Raw genomic sequence first — 14,120 nt, 5'->3', positions numbered from 1 at the left:
GCCCAGTGGTGGCAGGACCTTCATCTGCAGCCATAGGCAGTTGTGGTTATTGTATTCACTGTTATATCTCCATCACCTAGAAAAGTCCCTGGCACATAGTAGGTGCTTAATAAATATTTATTAAATGAATTAGTTCACTACCTTTGTTTTTCCCTCTGAACATTTACTGACATCCTGAGCAAGTACTGCAAAGTTTCTCCACATTTTGGAGAAATGGGCTTTTGCCCCACAGTGTGTTGGAAGGTGACACCCAGGCTCAGAAGTCAGAAATTTGCATGAGAACATCATATAGATGATTTGGCTACACCCATGTTGTACCCAACTGTACCCCTGGTGCCTTTCTTAATGCTGCCATGTATATTTATGTCTGTGTTTTATTTCTTTGTTCTGCTGATGTATCTGCTTTCCTTCCTATGTTACCTTAGTATAGGGGCTTACACATAAGAAGGAATCTGAAAATATTAATTGAAGTAATGCTTTTCTGAGAAAAACAATAATAGGTACCATTTATTCACTATCTACAATATGGAAGGCACTTCCCTTGACCCCTTACATTCTTCTACATTCCATGTCTCCTACCCTTAAACCCAGGTGGACCTACATGACTGCCTTGACTAACAGATGCAGTGGAAGTAACCCTATGGGACTTTTGAAGCTAAGTCAGAAAAATGCTACACACTTCTGCCTTGCTCTCTTGAAATGCTAACTTTTGAAACCTAGCAACCATGCTGTGAGAAAGTCCAAGCAGTCGGTGGAGGATAGGAACTGAGGCCCCCCTGAGCCCAAAGCCTTGACTGAACTCTGGGCTGTCAACCAGCACAAATTGCCAGCCATGTACATGAGCCAGTATGCAAGTGGGTCCTCCTGCCCTCAGTCAAGTTGCCTCAGTGAACACCACAAGCCATCCCTTGCTAAGCCCTGCTCAAACTGTAGCTTTGGAAGCAAAATAAATGATTATCATTGTTTGAACTAAGTTTTGGGATTGTTTTTATCCAGCAACTAATACATCAAGTTAATGTTTGAGTCAAAATTGGCACCAACTTTAATCATTTGGTAAAGAAGCAGCAGCAACTTAAAATAATTATTTTATTTGGCTCAAGTTCAAAAGGCAGCTTTTCTCCACACCTCTTTTTGTACAGTAGAAACTAACACAACATTGTAAAGCAACTATACTCCAATAAAAATTAATTAAAAAAAAAATAAGCCAGCTTTGCCAGATACTGGCTATGTGGTATTGAACACAGCCCTTCACTGCCCTGAATCTTTGCTTCCTCTTCTATACGATGGAAATAATTACTGAGCACACGAGATTAAAAGAGATGTCACAGGTAAACATAAACATATATATGTATGTTATTGCATATATATAAATTATGTTATTATTATTTGCTATAGCCCAGGACCATGAAGGTTCACATGAACACCATAGTGGTTCTTATTTTCTATTTTCAAAGGGGGCCAAAAAAGACAAATACATTTTTTTCCTGTTTGGATAATGGCAGCTGCAAGGTCAATCATGTGCAAAGTTTCCTGAGTTGCTTCCTAAGTGACTGTGCGTGTGTCAGAGAGTGCGAGGGAGAAGTGGGAGGAAGGATTAGAGCAGAGTGAGTTTCTCCCGGTGTATTCTGGCTGCAGGCTATCCTCATTAAAATGACTGGAAATGACCACAGAGGCAGAGCTCAGCTAGCCTGGATTCTTTTCCCCTCCCAACAGAAGGCAAGTAGTACATTTTAGAGCCAGCTCAGCAATTCAGCCACCTTGACACGCTAATTACTAGCACTGCCTGTCAAGCTGGGTATCTCAACCTCCACAATTAATAGCTCCACTTTCAATAAGCAAAATTGTATTTGACTTCAAAGGGGAACTGAATGACTATCAGGGCATTTTTATTACTGAGAGTTTCCTTTGGGAGTTGGCTGACAGCGTGGGTGGTAAAAATGAGCTACATGTTGGATGGAGGATTTTCTAGAACTAACAGCAAGCTAAGGGTCAACCACATCCTGGTCTAAAATAGGCCCCCCATGAATCTTCTTGCTTACCTGACTTCAGAAGTAGGATTTGATCATTTTGACAGAGTTCCATGAAGCCTGTTATTCGCTTTGCAAACTCTACCACATATTGGATGGCGTGAGTGATCTGGATGGCACATTGCTGCCACAGTGCTTCCCTGGACTTCAAGAGAGAAAACACAGAATGTACATGGAGCAAAGAACAACTTGGAGACTCAGTGAAATACTCAAGGTTGCCCTAACTGGCGCTTACCTGTCACTTGGGGTCCATGGTAGGAATTTACCCACCTTTAGAAGAGAGGCAATATTTTCTAAGATATTGCTTTGACCTGTTTGAACCTTGATACACTGCAATTATCAAAGTAATGAGGCTAAAATAATGGAAATATTGCAACAGTACAAAAAGATAGGCATTTATAGTTTCTTTATTATTTTGCCTCCTTCTCCTCACCTAAACAAACTCAAGCTCTTAGTCTATTTTGTAAAATCAAACTCTTACACTGAGGAATAGCAATTTCATTCACAGGCTTCCATAAAATTATTTCCACGTGTACCTGACAGACACTAAATCTGTAATATTTTTATGTTGTGTTCTTTTCCCAGAACTTATGGAGACTGCTTTTTGGTACAAAAAAAATTTCAAGGGAAAAGACATCAAATCAAATCACTCTCTTAAGTAATATAGAACCCTGGAAATGTATTTTGATCCTTGGGTTATTTTCTTTGGAATGGGAAACATAAATCCAAGTTATGTGTTAATTCTGTTTTTTATTGACCATAACAATACCTATGCTTTTGTCTCCTTATTCATATAAAAGTGGTAACATTTAATTATTCCACTGGAGAAAAATCAGTATGTTGTAGTCATATATTTAGATATAGATACATTTATATATTTTATTAAAATTTCATTTACTGGTAGGTTTTGTGATTATGGATCTCAATCCTGTAGAAAATTAATGTGAGTCAAAACAACAACAACAAAAACAGCAACAAATTCCTTCTCTTAAAACCTTCTCTAACGGACACAAAAATAATCAAAATAGTAACAGTAAAAATGTAGGGTGAGTTGTCCCTTTTTCCTTTGGTCCTTTTTAAACATGTAGGGCAAGAAAAAACATTCAGAATGCGTTGTTGCGTATCTTTGTAGCGTAAGTTTGCAGCTATTATTCCTGCTATGACTTTTTCAATTGCTCCTATTCCTTGCCTGGCTGCAAGAAACCACTATGAGATGTCCTAAGATCACCTGATGTGGGCACAGTCTCCCCTGTCACTCAAATAGGGCAGTGGCTTTCAGTCGGGGTCGTTTTGCCCCCCAGTGAACATCTGGCAACATCTGGAGACATTTGGGTTGTCACAGCTATGGGTGAGGGGCTGCTACTGGCACCCAGTGGGTAGAGACCAAGGATGATGCTAAACATCCTCCAATGTGCAGGGCGATCCTTACAGCAAAGAATTGTCCAGTCTGAAATGTCAACAGTGCAGAGGCTGAAAAAGCCAGAAACAGAGAAATCACAGAAAAACTTTCCTGTAGTTTCCCAGAGTACCTTGCTTTGATACGCTTTAATTTCTTCATACGTGTGGATCTGCCACGCCAGCTGGTGTAGCTCCTCCATGGTGTATTGACATGTCTCCAGATGGGACTTAATGATGTTCTGTGCAATTCGATCTATGAGAAAGAATATCAGTTTGAGGGTTTGTGAATAAAATCCCACTCTGTGGAAAGAAACCTGCTGTTAATGTGTTTCCTGTAGGAATGCCTTTTGGAGATACTCCAATTGTATGAGCATGTCTTTAACATTACTATCTATTTGAAAATCTCCAGATAAACTCTTTATTGCTTTTTTTCAATTTTCAGTCTTTTAATCAAAATTAACTGCCTTTTCCTCCTCTTTTTGGTCACAAAACTGGGGTCTTAAAGTTGTAAAGTGTTCAAATAGATATTTATTTTTAAAATAAATACAAATTACCATGTACCATGTTTCTTGATTTTTGGCCTGAAAGTCCACTCACAGTCTTGTAACACTTGTCACACTGTAACAGTCAGTGTAAACTCCAAAAACTTTAAAATATTTGGAAAATCACTAGATCCCCAGTGTTTATCTATCTCAGAAAGGAGGAATTGAAATATAAATGTTTTGCTTATATTTTAAAAAGGGAGGATTAAACAATAATCTAAAAAAATAGTTTTCTATAGAGGAAAGAGAAGAGAATGGGGGCACAGGGATAGAAGCCAGACTTCTCTGATGGTATTATTTTTGTAGATTTGACTTTGGAACCATGTAGATATCTTCCATAAATAATGTGAGAGGGAGATGAAATGATATGGACTCATGAGGTGATAATTTTGAAGCTGGGTCATGAGGGCCCTTATATTCTTCTTCCAAATTTTTCATAAGATAAAATGTTTCCCTGAAAAAGTTAAAAAAGAGCAAATGGTTTTATTCATAAAAAAAGTAGAAATAAGCACAATCAATTTTGGGGGGCCATTTATTCCAAATGGGTTGTATTTAGTACTGTATCTTAAATATCGATTATTTTGGGTTTCGAGGTATGGAAGTTGAGTGATAGAACCAGACATAAGAGCTCTCCTTAACAACCTGCAGTGAGTCCCCCGAAGTTGGATAGAGCTGGCAGAAGGTCCCCTCATAATCCCCCCTCTGCTATTTGAACACATGAAGGTGACATCTTGAAATTCTGTACTTAGGAATTCTGTAAGTGGGATGTGAGTAGAATGAAGATGACCAAATTTTCTGCCTGGTAACTGCTCTTGGCTCATATAGAAATGGAGTTTTTCTTGTGTTTCACGTGGTGCCATTTTAAATGCAATTTCTGTTCTTTCTAAATAGCAATATTTCATTTCTCCAGGATAATTCTCAAAGCAGTACTTAGGTACCGTTTTCTTTTTTTACCTTGCTAAGCTTCTGGTATATATGGAGTGAAATAAATTGAGTTTTAGTAATATAGAGAATAAAAAATGTAAGCTTAAGCTTCTAATGAACCTTCAAAATAAAAAATCTCATATATCCATTGCCTGGCACATTATAAACACTGAATAAATGGTAGCCACGATTGTCATTATTAGGACATTCTACATAGTTTTTCATCAGGGAAGGAATCTGACCACCCAGTGGAGATGAAACAGAGCTATTTAATTTTGGAATCAGTGCTACTGAAGGAGGATATTTCGATATTTATTAGAGTTATTCAATCAGAACTATAAACTAATGGATGTAGAAGATGCTACAAAATGCTAACTTATGATTATGGCTATGCTCTATTGGATTCAGCATTGAGCATTTCTAGACTTTCATTGCTTATCATGCTATAAAAATCCTTTCTTTGAAAAATCCTATATTCAAAAATTTATTGAACATCCTCCTATGTTGTAAAAAAAGGGCAGGAAATATTCTATACATCATATTAAAATAGATTGGTATGTCATGGTTCATCATTTTTCAATTTCATTTGGGCAGTCTAATTACTTAGACTCTTAAAAAAACATATCTATTCCTCAGTAGGTATATAATGAAAACATAAGATTTTTATGGCTCTATAGTTTTCAAACCTTTATCTTCTTGGTGTAGTCTGTTTTCATTTCAAAGATAATACCGATTTGTCAGTAATTTACAGGCTTCAGGGTTTATAAGCAAAATTACAATTGCACTCAAAATTGCACTATGAAAAACTTTTTTTATCTGTTCCTTTACAATATCTCCTGAGAATTGCTGGCCAAGGTTTAAGAATTCCCTGACCTTCTGCCACCAAAGTTTAGGGTTCTATGGGGTATGAGGAGTGGACGTAATAAACATGTGGGCAGATTAAGCAAAATTGAAAGTTAAGTCCACATGGATGCGTTAGGACTCAGCTCAGATGGCCATTCCTGGAGGTTTCCCTGCTTCCCTGTGTCCTCACATAGAAGGGCCAGCTGCCATTACACTTTAATTCCACCCCCAACTGAACCTTTATTCCAGTCAGACTCCCACTGAGCTTATTTGAATGGATGTTTCTACACCCTTCCAGATTGTGAGTTCTTCAAGAGACGGACTGCAGAACCCAGCATAGTGCCTTCATATATTCATTCACATGTTCACAAATACTTTTTGAGAAGCTATTATATACCAAGTTAAGGTACAGAGTTTAAAAACAGACATTTTCTTTTCTTAAAAGGATCTTATAATAATATCATGTCATATCATGACGTAACAAATGCCCTGAGCTATTGTGGAAGCCCAAAGAAGAAAGTAACTAACTCAGTCTGAGGAAGGCAGAAAACTATCCACAGAGAAGATGCCTGTTGACCTGGGTCTGAGCAGGAATTTGTCACATGAAGAGAAAGACGGACCTCAGGCAGAGGGGATGATGAAAGGGCACAGAGAGAAAACTAGCTCTGAGCTAGATAACTGCTGACATTAAACTTTACATCTTTACAATCCTTACCTTTTACAAACAATTTCCCTTTGACTGAGGAAAACAGTGAGGTTCAGAAAGAGTGAGTGACTTTAGACCCATTTTTACAGAGCTAACAAATGGAGTTGAAATCAGCTCTGTCTTTTCCAGCAAAAAGTCTGTAGTGTTTGCAATACAGAGTGCATTGAAGAGATGGGGAGGAAGGGACTAGGGATAGACACTGTGACTGGAGATGCAACAGCTGCGTAAGCATGGCCATGGAGTTTGGATTTTACCTTGTAGGCGATTAAGAGCTAGTGGAAGCTGTGAAGCAGGAGGGTGACATGGTCAGTTTTTTGTTTTAAAAGGGTGACAATGGCCACGGCAAAGAAGACGAGATGGCATTAAGGAGTAAGTGAGATTAATCAGGCTGTTGTGAAAAACACAGACAAGATATGAGGAGCTTCTAGAACAGGTGAGAATGACAGAGACAGAGTGGAGGGGCTAGATTCAGGAGAATTCTGAAGGAGGAGGCATAGGACCAGCAGGGTGTGTGTGTGTATGTGTGTGTGTGTGTGTGTGTGTGTGTGAGAGAGAGAGAGAGAGAGAATTAAATATAGTAGGTACTCAGCCAATGTTGAGTTAGTAAATATAATGTTGAAAATATCCATCCATCCATTCGTCCCCTCGTTTTCCGCTTTATTTGACAAAGGATTTTAGAAAGCTAAGACTGACCCTTTGATGATCTTAAAGCCTAAGCACTCATGATGGCTTTAACATTAAACATGGGCAATTATTTCCCATACCCTTGTGGTGAGACGTAAAAGGCAGATCTCTTTTTGAGATAAGACATATATCAATGAAAGCTAAGACACAGTAGCAGCAGTAGCAGGAGTGATCCTTCTCCACTTCCTTTCACGGGTCTGCAGTGCAAAGGTGAGCCACGTGCAAAAACCGACTTGACCCTCTCAAGGCTCAGGCCTGGGGGTCAGTACACCACACAGTAAAGCTAGACTTGGTCCCTCGGGAGCAAGGCCTGAAGGCTCATTCTGTCGATTAGAAAGATGCATGAACATCAGAGGAGATGGTCTGCTTGGACTGAGAGTCTGCAGTTGTGAAAAGGGGAGAAGGATTTAAAAAGAAGGGACAAAAGGGAGAGACAATGAATACAGTATGCAAAGTTCGTGCTGGGAGCCAAAGGAACTTTCAAGAGTCCTTGCCTGGAAAAATAGAAGGTAATAGTAAACGCTGTCATCTCTAGGGACCAACCACATGAGAAAGTCCAGACAAAAAGACTGAGGTAAAAGAACAGGGGATATGGAATCTTTCTGGGCAATCGCACACCCTTCATCCGTTTCCCTGATTTGGATTGCAGTTGCTTCTCAGAGCCCAGTTTTGGTCGGATCCTTTAACCAGCTTGGGCTGCAGAAAGCACATGTTGAAGAAGGAGTCAGCACGCACTGTGCTGGGATAATGGGTGCAACAGAAATATGGCCCTGATGACTGAATAATGGGAAATTCTACCACCTTCAGAGGTGACGCCCATGGACTCTACACTCTCCTTTTCCTGAGACCAGGGATGAGGCTAGAGATTTCTTAAGTGGACCTGAAAATGCAGCTATATCGCCTCAGTATTTCAGATTCTGTATGTATCAGTGAGACAGAGCTTTGTCCATTTCACTAAGAGTATGTGGGCTGTTTGATAGTTAATAAAACAACATCAAGGAATGAGAAAAACAATTTTATATACTCAGTCCAGTCATTCCTTTTCAATCATGATGAGGGGAAATGTAAACACTGATGCTGGCAAGGGAAAACTGGGTGTGTAATTATAGGTTAATAGTAAGTCCATGATCCTTATTTTCTGTTTGTTAATTTCATGAAAAATATCCTGCTCTCACTTTCTCTTGCATCTCTTTTTTTCCCATAAAATTGCTGTTTTATTTTTAGACTTTGACCCTTATACTATTCTTGAAGGAAGGCTTATTGGAACCTAAGACTTATAACTAATTAATAGAATTTGTAACTTCATGAGATAGAAATGACATGTGATTCAAATGAAAGAATAATCCTAGAAATCTTTAAAATAATTGATATAGAGATATGTTTTTGGCACAGGTTGTGGTGATGGTTTCATGAGTGTATACTTATCTCCAAACTCATTAAGTTGTAAACATTAAATACAGACAGATTTTTGTATGTCGATTATATCTCAATAAAGAGGTTTAAAAAATAATTGATATAGGCAAATATACTTTATCATTTTTGATGAAAAATATTGAAAAATATTGTTAAAATTGTTACACTTCCCTAGAAGCTTTAGCGGTAATCTTAAATCCACTTATGACAGGCAATAAGAAGAGAGAAATTAAATTTTTGAAGGGAAAACTGGAATAAAATTGATGGCAATTCTCAATAGTGTGTGCAAAAATTGTAGAACCCTGGGGCTGGAACTAACCTCCTTCCTTCATTTCCAAATGGACTGTATCTAAATAATTCCAGAAATTAGTTGGGTCTCCTGTCTCTCTCTGAAACTTTGGCTCCCTCCCCCCACAGTGATCCTCATCAATCATCACTGTGATCTGTGGAATAAATCAAAGAAGTAGGAAGGAAGTCCCTCCTTAAGGTATTTACAGGTGGTTGAGATGTGCATGATATGTGTAAATATTAATAATATTTTGTGTAAATTAATTGTGTAAAAATAATATTTTGAAGTAATATTAAAGAAATATATGAAAAATAAATTTTGTTAAGTATTAATTCATATAGAAAAGCAAAGTCTGAAAAGAAGTCATCTAAATTGCCTAGTACTATGTAGAAAAAAGGCTACATCTGCTTATTTTGGTGAAAAGTAAGTAAACTGACAAGTAAGGTGACAATTTCTTGTTTATAACTGTAATGCTATAAAATGTGGACCAGCTTGCAGCTACTAAAATAGCAAGTGACCTTCTGCAGCTCTGATTTCAACCACTCAGCGGGTTTTTTCCACCAAAGGGGCTTATTTTAGCTCTCACTAGACATTTCAGCAAATGGCGCTCTCCAAAGGCTACAGTGTCTCAGACACGGATTGCACGGGTGGTTTCATTAGAATCCCACATCCTGGGAGCGGGGAAAGTTGAGTATATCTTTAAAAACTGCTGCTTTCAGTGTTATTACCAAGAGCACCCGTGGCCCAACTGTATCAAGGCGAGAAAGCTGAGACTCAAAGCTATATATAGCACTAGAGGGGGCTGCATCTGAAGTCCCTAATTCTTTCTCCTCCCCCTCCCTTTTTTTTTTTTTTCCTCATGAGAAAGGACGGTTTCTTCTTGGTGAACTATACCCCCTATTCATTTTCCTCCATAAGGGATTTTTTTTTTTTAAACTTGGAAGTATTCTTCTTATAATACTATATCTCAGCCTCAATCAAAATGATAAATGAATTTTTAATTTATCACTTGCCTTAAGGATCTAGAGAACTGCTCAATTCTCTGTTTAGTTTATACTACTAGTGTGAAAGGGGAATTCTTAGGGGATTCGCTTTGAATTAATGGCAGGATATCTCTATGGACTTGCTCAAGGCAAGTTTTAAGTGCCTGCATTAGGTTTTCAGAATATCAAGATTCCTCAGAATCCACACTCTGCGGCAGTAACTCTAATATATTAGAACAATTGATTTAACGGTGAAACATTTAACCAAGTGTGCATTTTGTCTTTTTGACAACAGACTACCAGTTTTATAAGTTTTTGGTCATTAAATAGAACAAGTCTGCTGGTTAGTGTGTAATAGATGACTGTCAGAGAGGACAATGTTACTTTCGAGAACTTTCTGATTTTTCTAATCTCTATTTAGAGATGATTATTTTGGGGGCATAAATAGAATTGTGCTACCAGCATAGAAACATCAATATTTAAGCTTAAAACAGCCATCTATTAGTGATCCATAGCCTCAATAGGGAGGTAATATTTTCAGCATTTAAGTTCTTCAAATTTTTTAAAGAAGAATTTAGGGCCATAAAGAACCCATAACTTATTTGTTGGCTCAGTTTCAATGTCCAACCACTCATTACTCTTTTACCAGTGAATCAGGAAAGCTTCTGGTCTCCTTTTCAAACAAATTCTATTGCCAATTATTACATCAGAGAATGGCATAACTGATTTTTACTTCATGTAGATCTGAACCAAAATGTTCTTAAAGTGCTTCAGAAAAATACATTAACAAAATATAAGATTGTTATTAACTATAAAAATGATGAAAATGTGATAAAACACAACTCAATAAAATATGAACACAGAGAAAAACAGTGAAAAAAATCAGATTAATACTACAAGTAATAATATCTGGGAAAGGACTGAATGAACAGATTAATAAATAAAATGGTTAAAATCTTATCAAATTTCAGGAAGTTCAGGTGAGAGCATTTTAATAGGAAGTCAGAAAATGGAAACTAAAGCAGAAAGAAAAACTGAAATAATCCATAGGGCATTTGTATTTAAGCAGAGTATATCCAAAGGAAAAAACATCATACACAGCAAAACAAATTAACTATCTACGAGGGTGCCTTCTTAATAATTTAATAATGGAAAGCTGTCTTGGATCACAAGTGTTTTGTTTCATTGCAATAGTGCATGTCTAGTTTTGGGGAAATTACAGTTCCCTTTCTTCAAACTAGCTAAGAAAATTAAGAATATATTATAAAAACATTACCTTTTGAAGCTAACTTTCATAGTAAAAGACCTCCTTCACAGAACAATCAGAAAAGATCAACATACTTCAATGCCTTAGAATTGGTGCGTTTTAAGGAAAGCAGCTTGTAGGATGGAGGAAGCCAATATGAACCCATTGAGCCTTTTATTTCATGCCCTTTGGGAAGTCACTTAACATTTTAAAGTCTTAGTTTCTTTGGGTTTGATTTTCTATCCATAGAAAGATTTGGTAGCAGTGATATTTTCTAAGGGCTGTATAAAAGCATGGCGACTTGAGTCTAAGGGGCTAAATAGGAATTTCTCTTCCTTTTGACTCAGGAGGGAGAAGTCTTGCAGAATTACAGAAGGTGAGAGTACAGCTCACAGTCTTAAAAGTACTTGAAGTGTCTTAGAACAAACAAAAACAAGATAATCTAGAGCCCATGAAAATATTTCCCTACTCTCTTTTAAAAAGTACACCTCCACACATTACCCAAAGGACACTTAGCGGGTCACAGATGATGAAAACCTAATTACGGAAATTGCTCACGGCCATCATTAGGATTGACCTTTACTATTTGGATTTTGTTGACATATGGATTGACCGTTAATTTAAACAGAAGCAATCCCTCCCCAACCTTACCCCCTTTTGGAAATGTAGCCAATATAATTCTGACCTTTAGGAAGAACTAATTCAGGAGAAATCTTTGGAGGCAATTTTTACATTTTCAAACATTTACTCTAAATTTTTAAAAGTAATGATTGCTTAAATAATACATTTAATTGACTAATGCTTTAAAATAAGTGTTTTCTAAATAGTCTAGCACCAAATGTTCCTGGAACAAACCTGTCTGAAAACCAAATAGCAGTTCCACAATAGTCTGCATAAATAGGGCTCAGATTTAAATAATAAATTTCTTCTTCTCAGTAGTAAGGGTATATCATCATATATCCTTATCTATAGCTTACGTCCTAAAATAAAATAAACAAAAAGTCTTTCCAGCTAGAAACATTTCCAACAGGTTTCCCCACATTTGTAAGTATCACAGAAATAAATCCTGTACTGGTTGGCAGAGAGAGCCTGTTAAGTTGGTTGTATAACATGGTAATGAAAACCAAAGTGTATCAAGCTCCATCAACCTGGCCATCAATTGACATTTCTGTGTCCCATAGCCTATGTGGCATTTTAACTCCAACCAGCTCTTCCCAAAATAGGTGTTTGAAAATGTGGCTAAAGCAGTACCTATTCACCCCAGTCAGTGGAAAAGTGATTCAGAGCTCTTTCTAAGAGTAAGTGTCAAGCTTGCAATGCGGGAAATACTAGTCAACAGTGGGGCTGTTTCAGAGATTGTCTTATAAGCATAAACATTCCCTCCTTCAATAAGTCATAGGTAGAACCTCATGAAATCTCCTTCCCTCTTCCTTACTGCAGAATATTTCATATCTACTGTGGCTTTTGAAACTGAGTGCATAAATTGGAATTGGTTTTCCAATAGCTTCCCAATAGCATTTTTTTTTTTTTGGTTGGTGGATTTTAGACTCTTCTTAGGAAGTTCTGAATTCTGAGTCAAAAATTAATCCCAAACTAGTATCTCCAGGGGAAGTGTACTGAGGAAGATCAGTTTTGCACAATTTCAACTCAAAATAGAAAAGGTGATTTAAAAGATTTACCTAATCCAGTGAATGCTAGCACATAAGGAAAGCTGTACTGACAGAGGTACAAGCATATATTGGTTAATCTGCATACAGGTACTATAAATAGATATGCAGGTTTATAAGTACTTCAACTGAGCATATATGTGTGTATTGCTTATGACGTAAATCATGCTTATATATGTTTAGAGCCTTGCTGGTCACAAAGTGCTTTTGTATACATTATGCCATTTATTCCAGTTGTGGAGAATCATTGCACTGAGCACGACAGTAGAGTGACTACAACATATTACTAGGTGAGTTAAGACATCTTTTTCAGGTTGTTAAAGGATATCTAGAAATATATGGATTTGAATGACTCTAGGGAAGAACTACAGTGTCTTCTGTCCCAGGATGCTCCAGAATATTTCATGGCCATGGACTAGTTAATACTATAGTTGTGACCATGGTAAAGATCCCAGAAGTGTGACAAATTGAATTGATTAGCCCAGTCCCCACACTTGGGCAATTCCTTTTTTTTTTTTTTTTGAGATAGAAGACAGGATTCTGGAAATAAGCAGCCTCTTGGGATGTAGTCTATGGGAAGCAGAGAACAAGGTAGTATGAAAATTTCAGAGGAGTCAGGTAAATCCCTCTCAAGTGACCAAGGTGATCTGGGTAGGCCTGGGGCTCAGTCAAGACCATATCTTTATTGTTTTGTCCCCCTTTTTCTTTCAACAGGGGTTTGGGGAGGTGGTCAGTTTGAAGTGGGCCAGAGAGGACGGGTCGATTTGCCCTGAAGTATCCATACAGCGGCTCACTCTTTACTTTGTACATGAACTAGGGATGGTTTGAGATTGGCCACCAGCCTCTCATTGATCAGCTCCTGGTTGTCCTTGATGTTCATTTTTTTTTTTTTTTTTTTTTTTTTTTTAGGAGCGTGGATGAAGAGAAGAGGCTGGTGCACACTTCTGATGTGACTGTGGTTATTAACTTTATAGTTGACAGGGTCATTCCACCCCATGGAAATTCCCAAGTATGGTCCTACTCCTTGAGACAATTGTTTCAGCATCGGTCAGGATTGCCTAGTTGCCTGTAAGTCCCCTCCCCTCCTCTCCACTACCCTGCCCTTCTCCTTGGGAAGTGGCTGTAACAAAGGGAATATTTGTGCACATGGCCAAAGCTCCCACCAGGAGTTGGGAGAACCATAATCCTTCAAAGTCATTGAGCCCATCTGCCTTATTTTTCAGATGAAGAGACTGAGCTCCAGAAAGCTGAACTAATTTTGAACAAGTTCACATGGCTAGTATGTGAACTAGCCATCAGGAGTCCCAATTTCAATGTCCTTTCCCTAAACTGTCTGCATAGGACCTGTGTTTGGGTGAAGGTGACAGGGGTGTCAGATGACAATGGAAGTTCACAAGA

At 37.8% G+C, this 14,120-nt stretch overlaps 1 protein-coding gene across 3 annotated transcripts in view; it reads right to left on the bottom strand.

Annotated features, from left to right (window-relative positions):
- RORB (RAR related orphan receptor B) overlaps nucleotides 1-14,120 on the bottom strand; it is a 372,186-nt gene that overhangs the window by 18,799 nt on the left and 339,267 nt on the right. For all 3 annotated transcript variants that reach the window (XM_082401472.1, XM_082401471.1, XM_082401470.1), the window contains 2 exons: nucleotides 3,557-3,678; nucleotides 2,040-2,172 (listed from right to left, as the gene is read on the bottom strand). In XM_082401472.1, the coding sequence (XP_082257598.1) occupies nucleotides 2,040-2,172; nucleotides 3,557-3,678 (255 nt within the window). The remainder of the gene's footprint in view (nucleotides 1-2,039; nucleotides 2,173-3,556; nucleotides 3,679-14,120) is intronic.

The sequence above is a fragment of the Balaenoptera borealis genome (genome assembly GCF_965194805.1).
Source record: "Balaenoptera borealis genome assembly, chromosome: 8".
Classification (NCBI taxonomy): Eukaryota; Metazoa; Chordata; class Mammalia; order Artiodactyla; family Balaenopteridae; genus Balaenoptera; species Balaenoptera borealis.
Note: the sequence above shows the minus strand (reverse complement) of the source record. Positions and strands in the feature narration are given on the sequence as shown.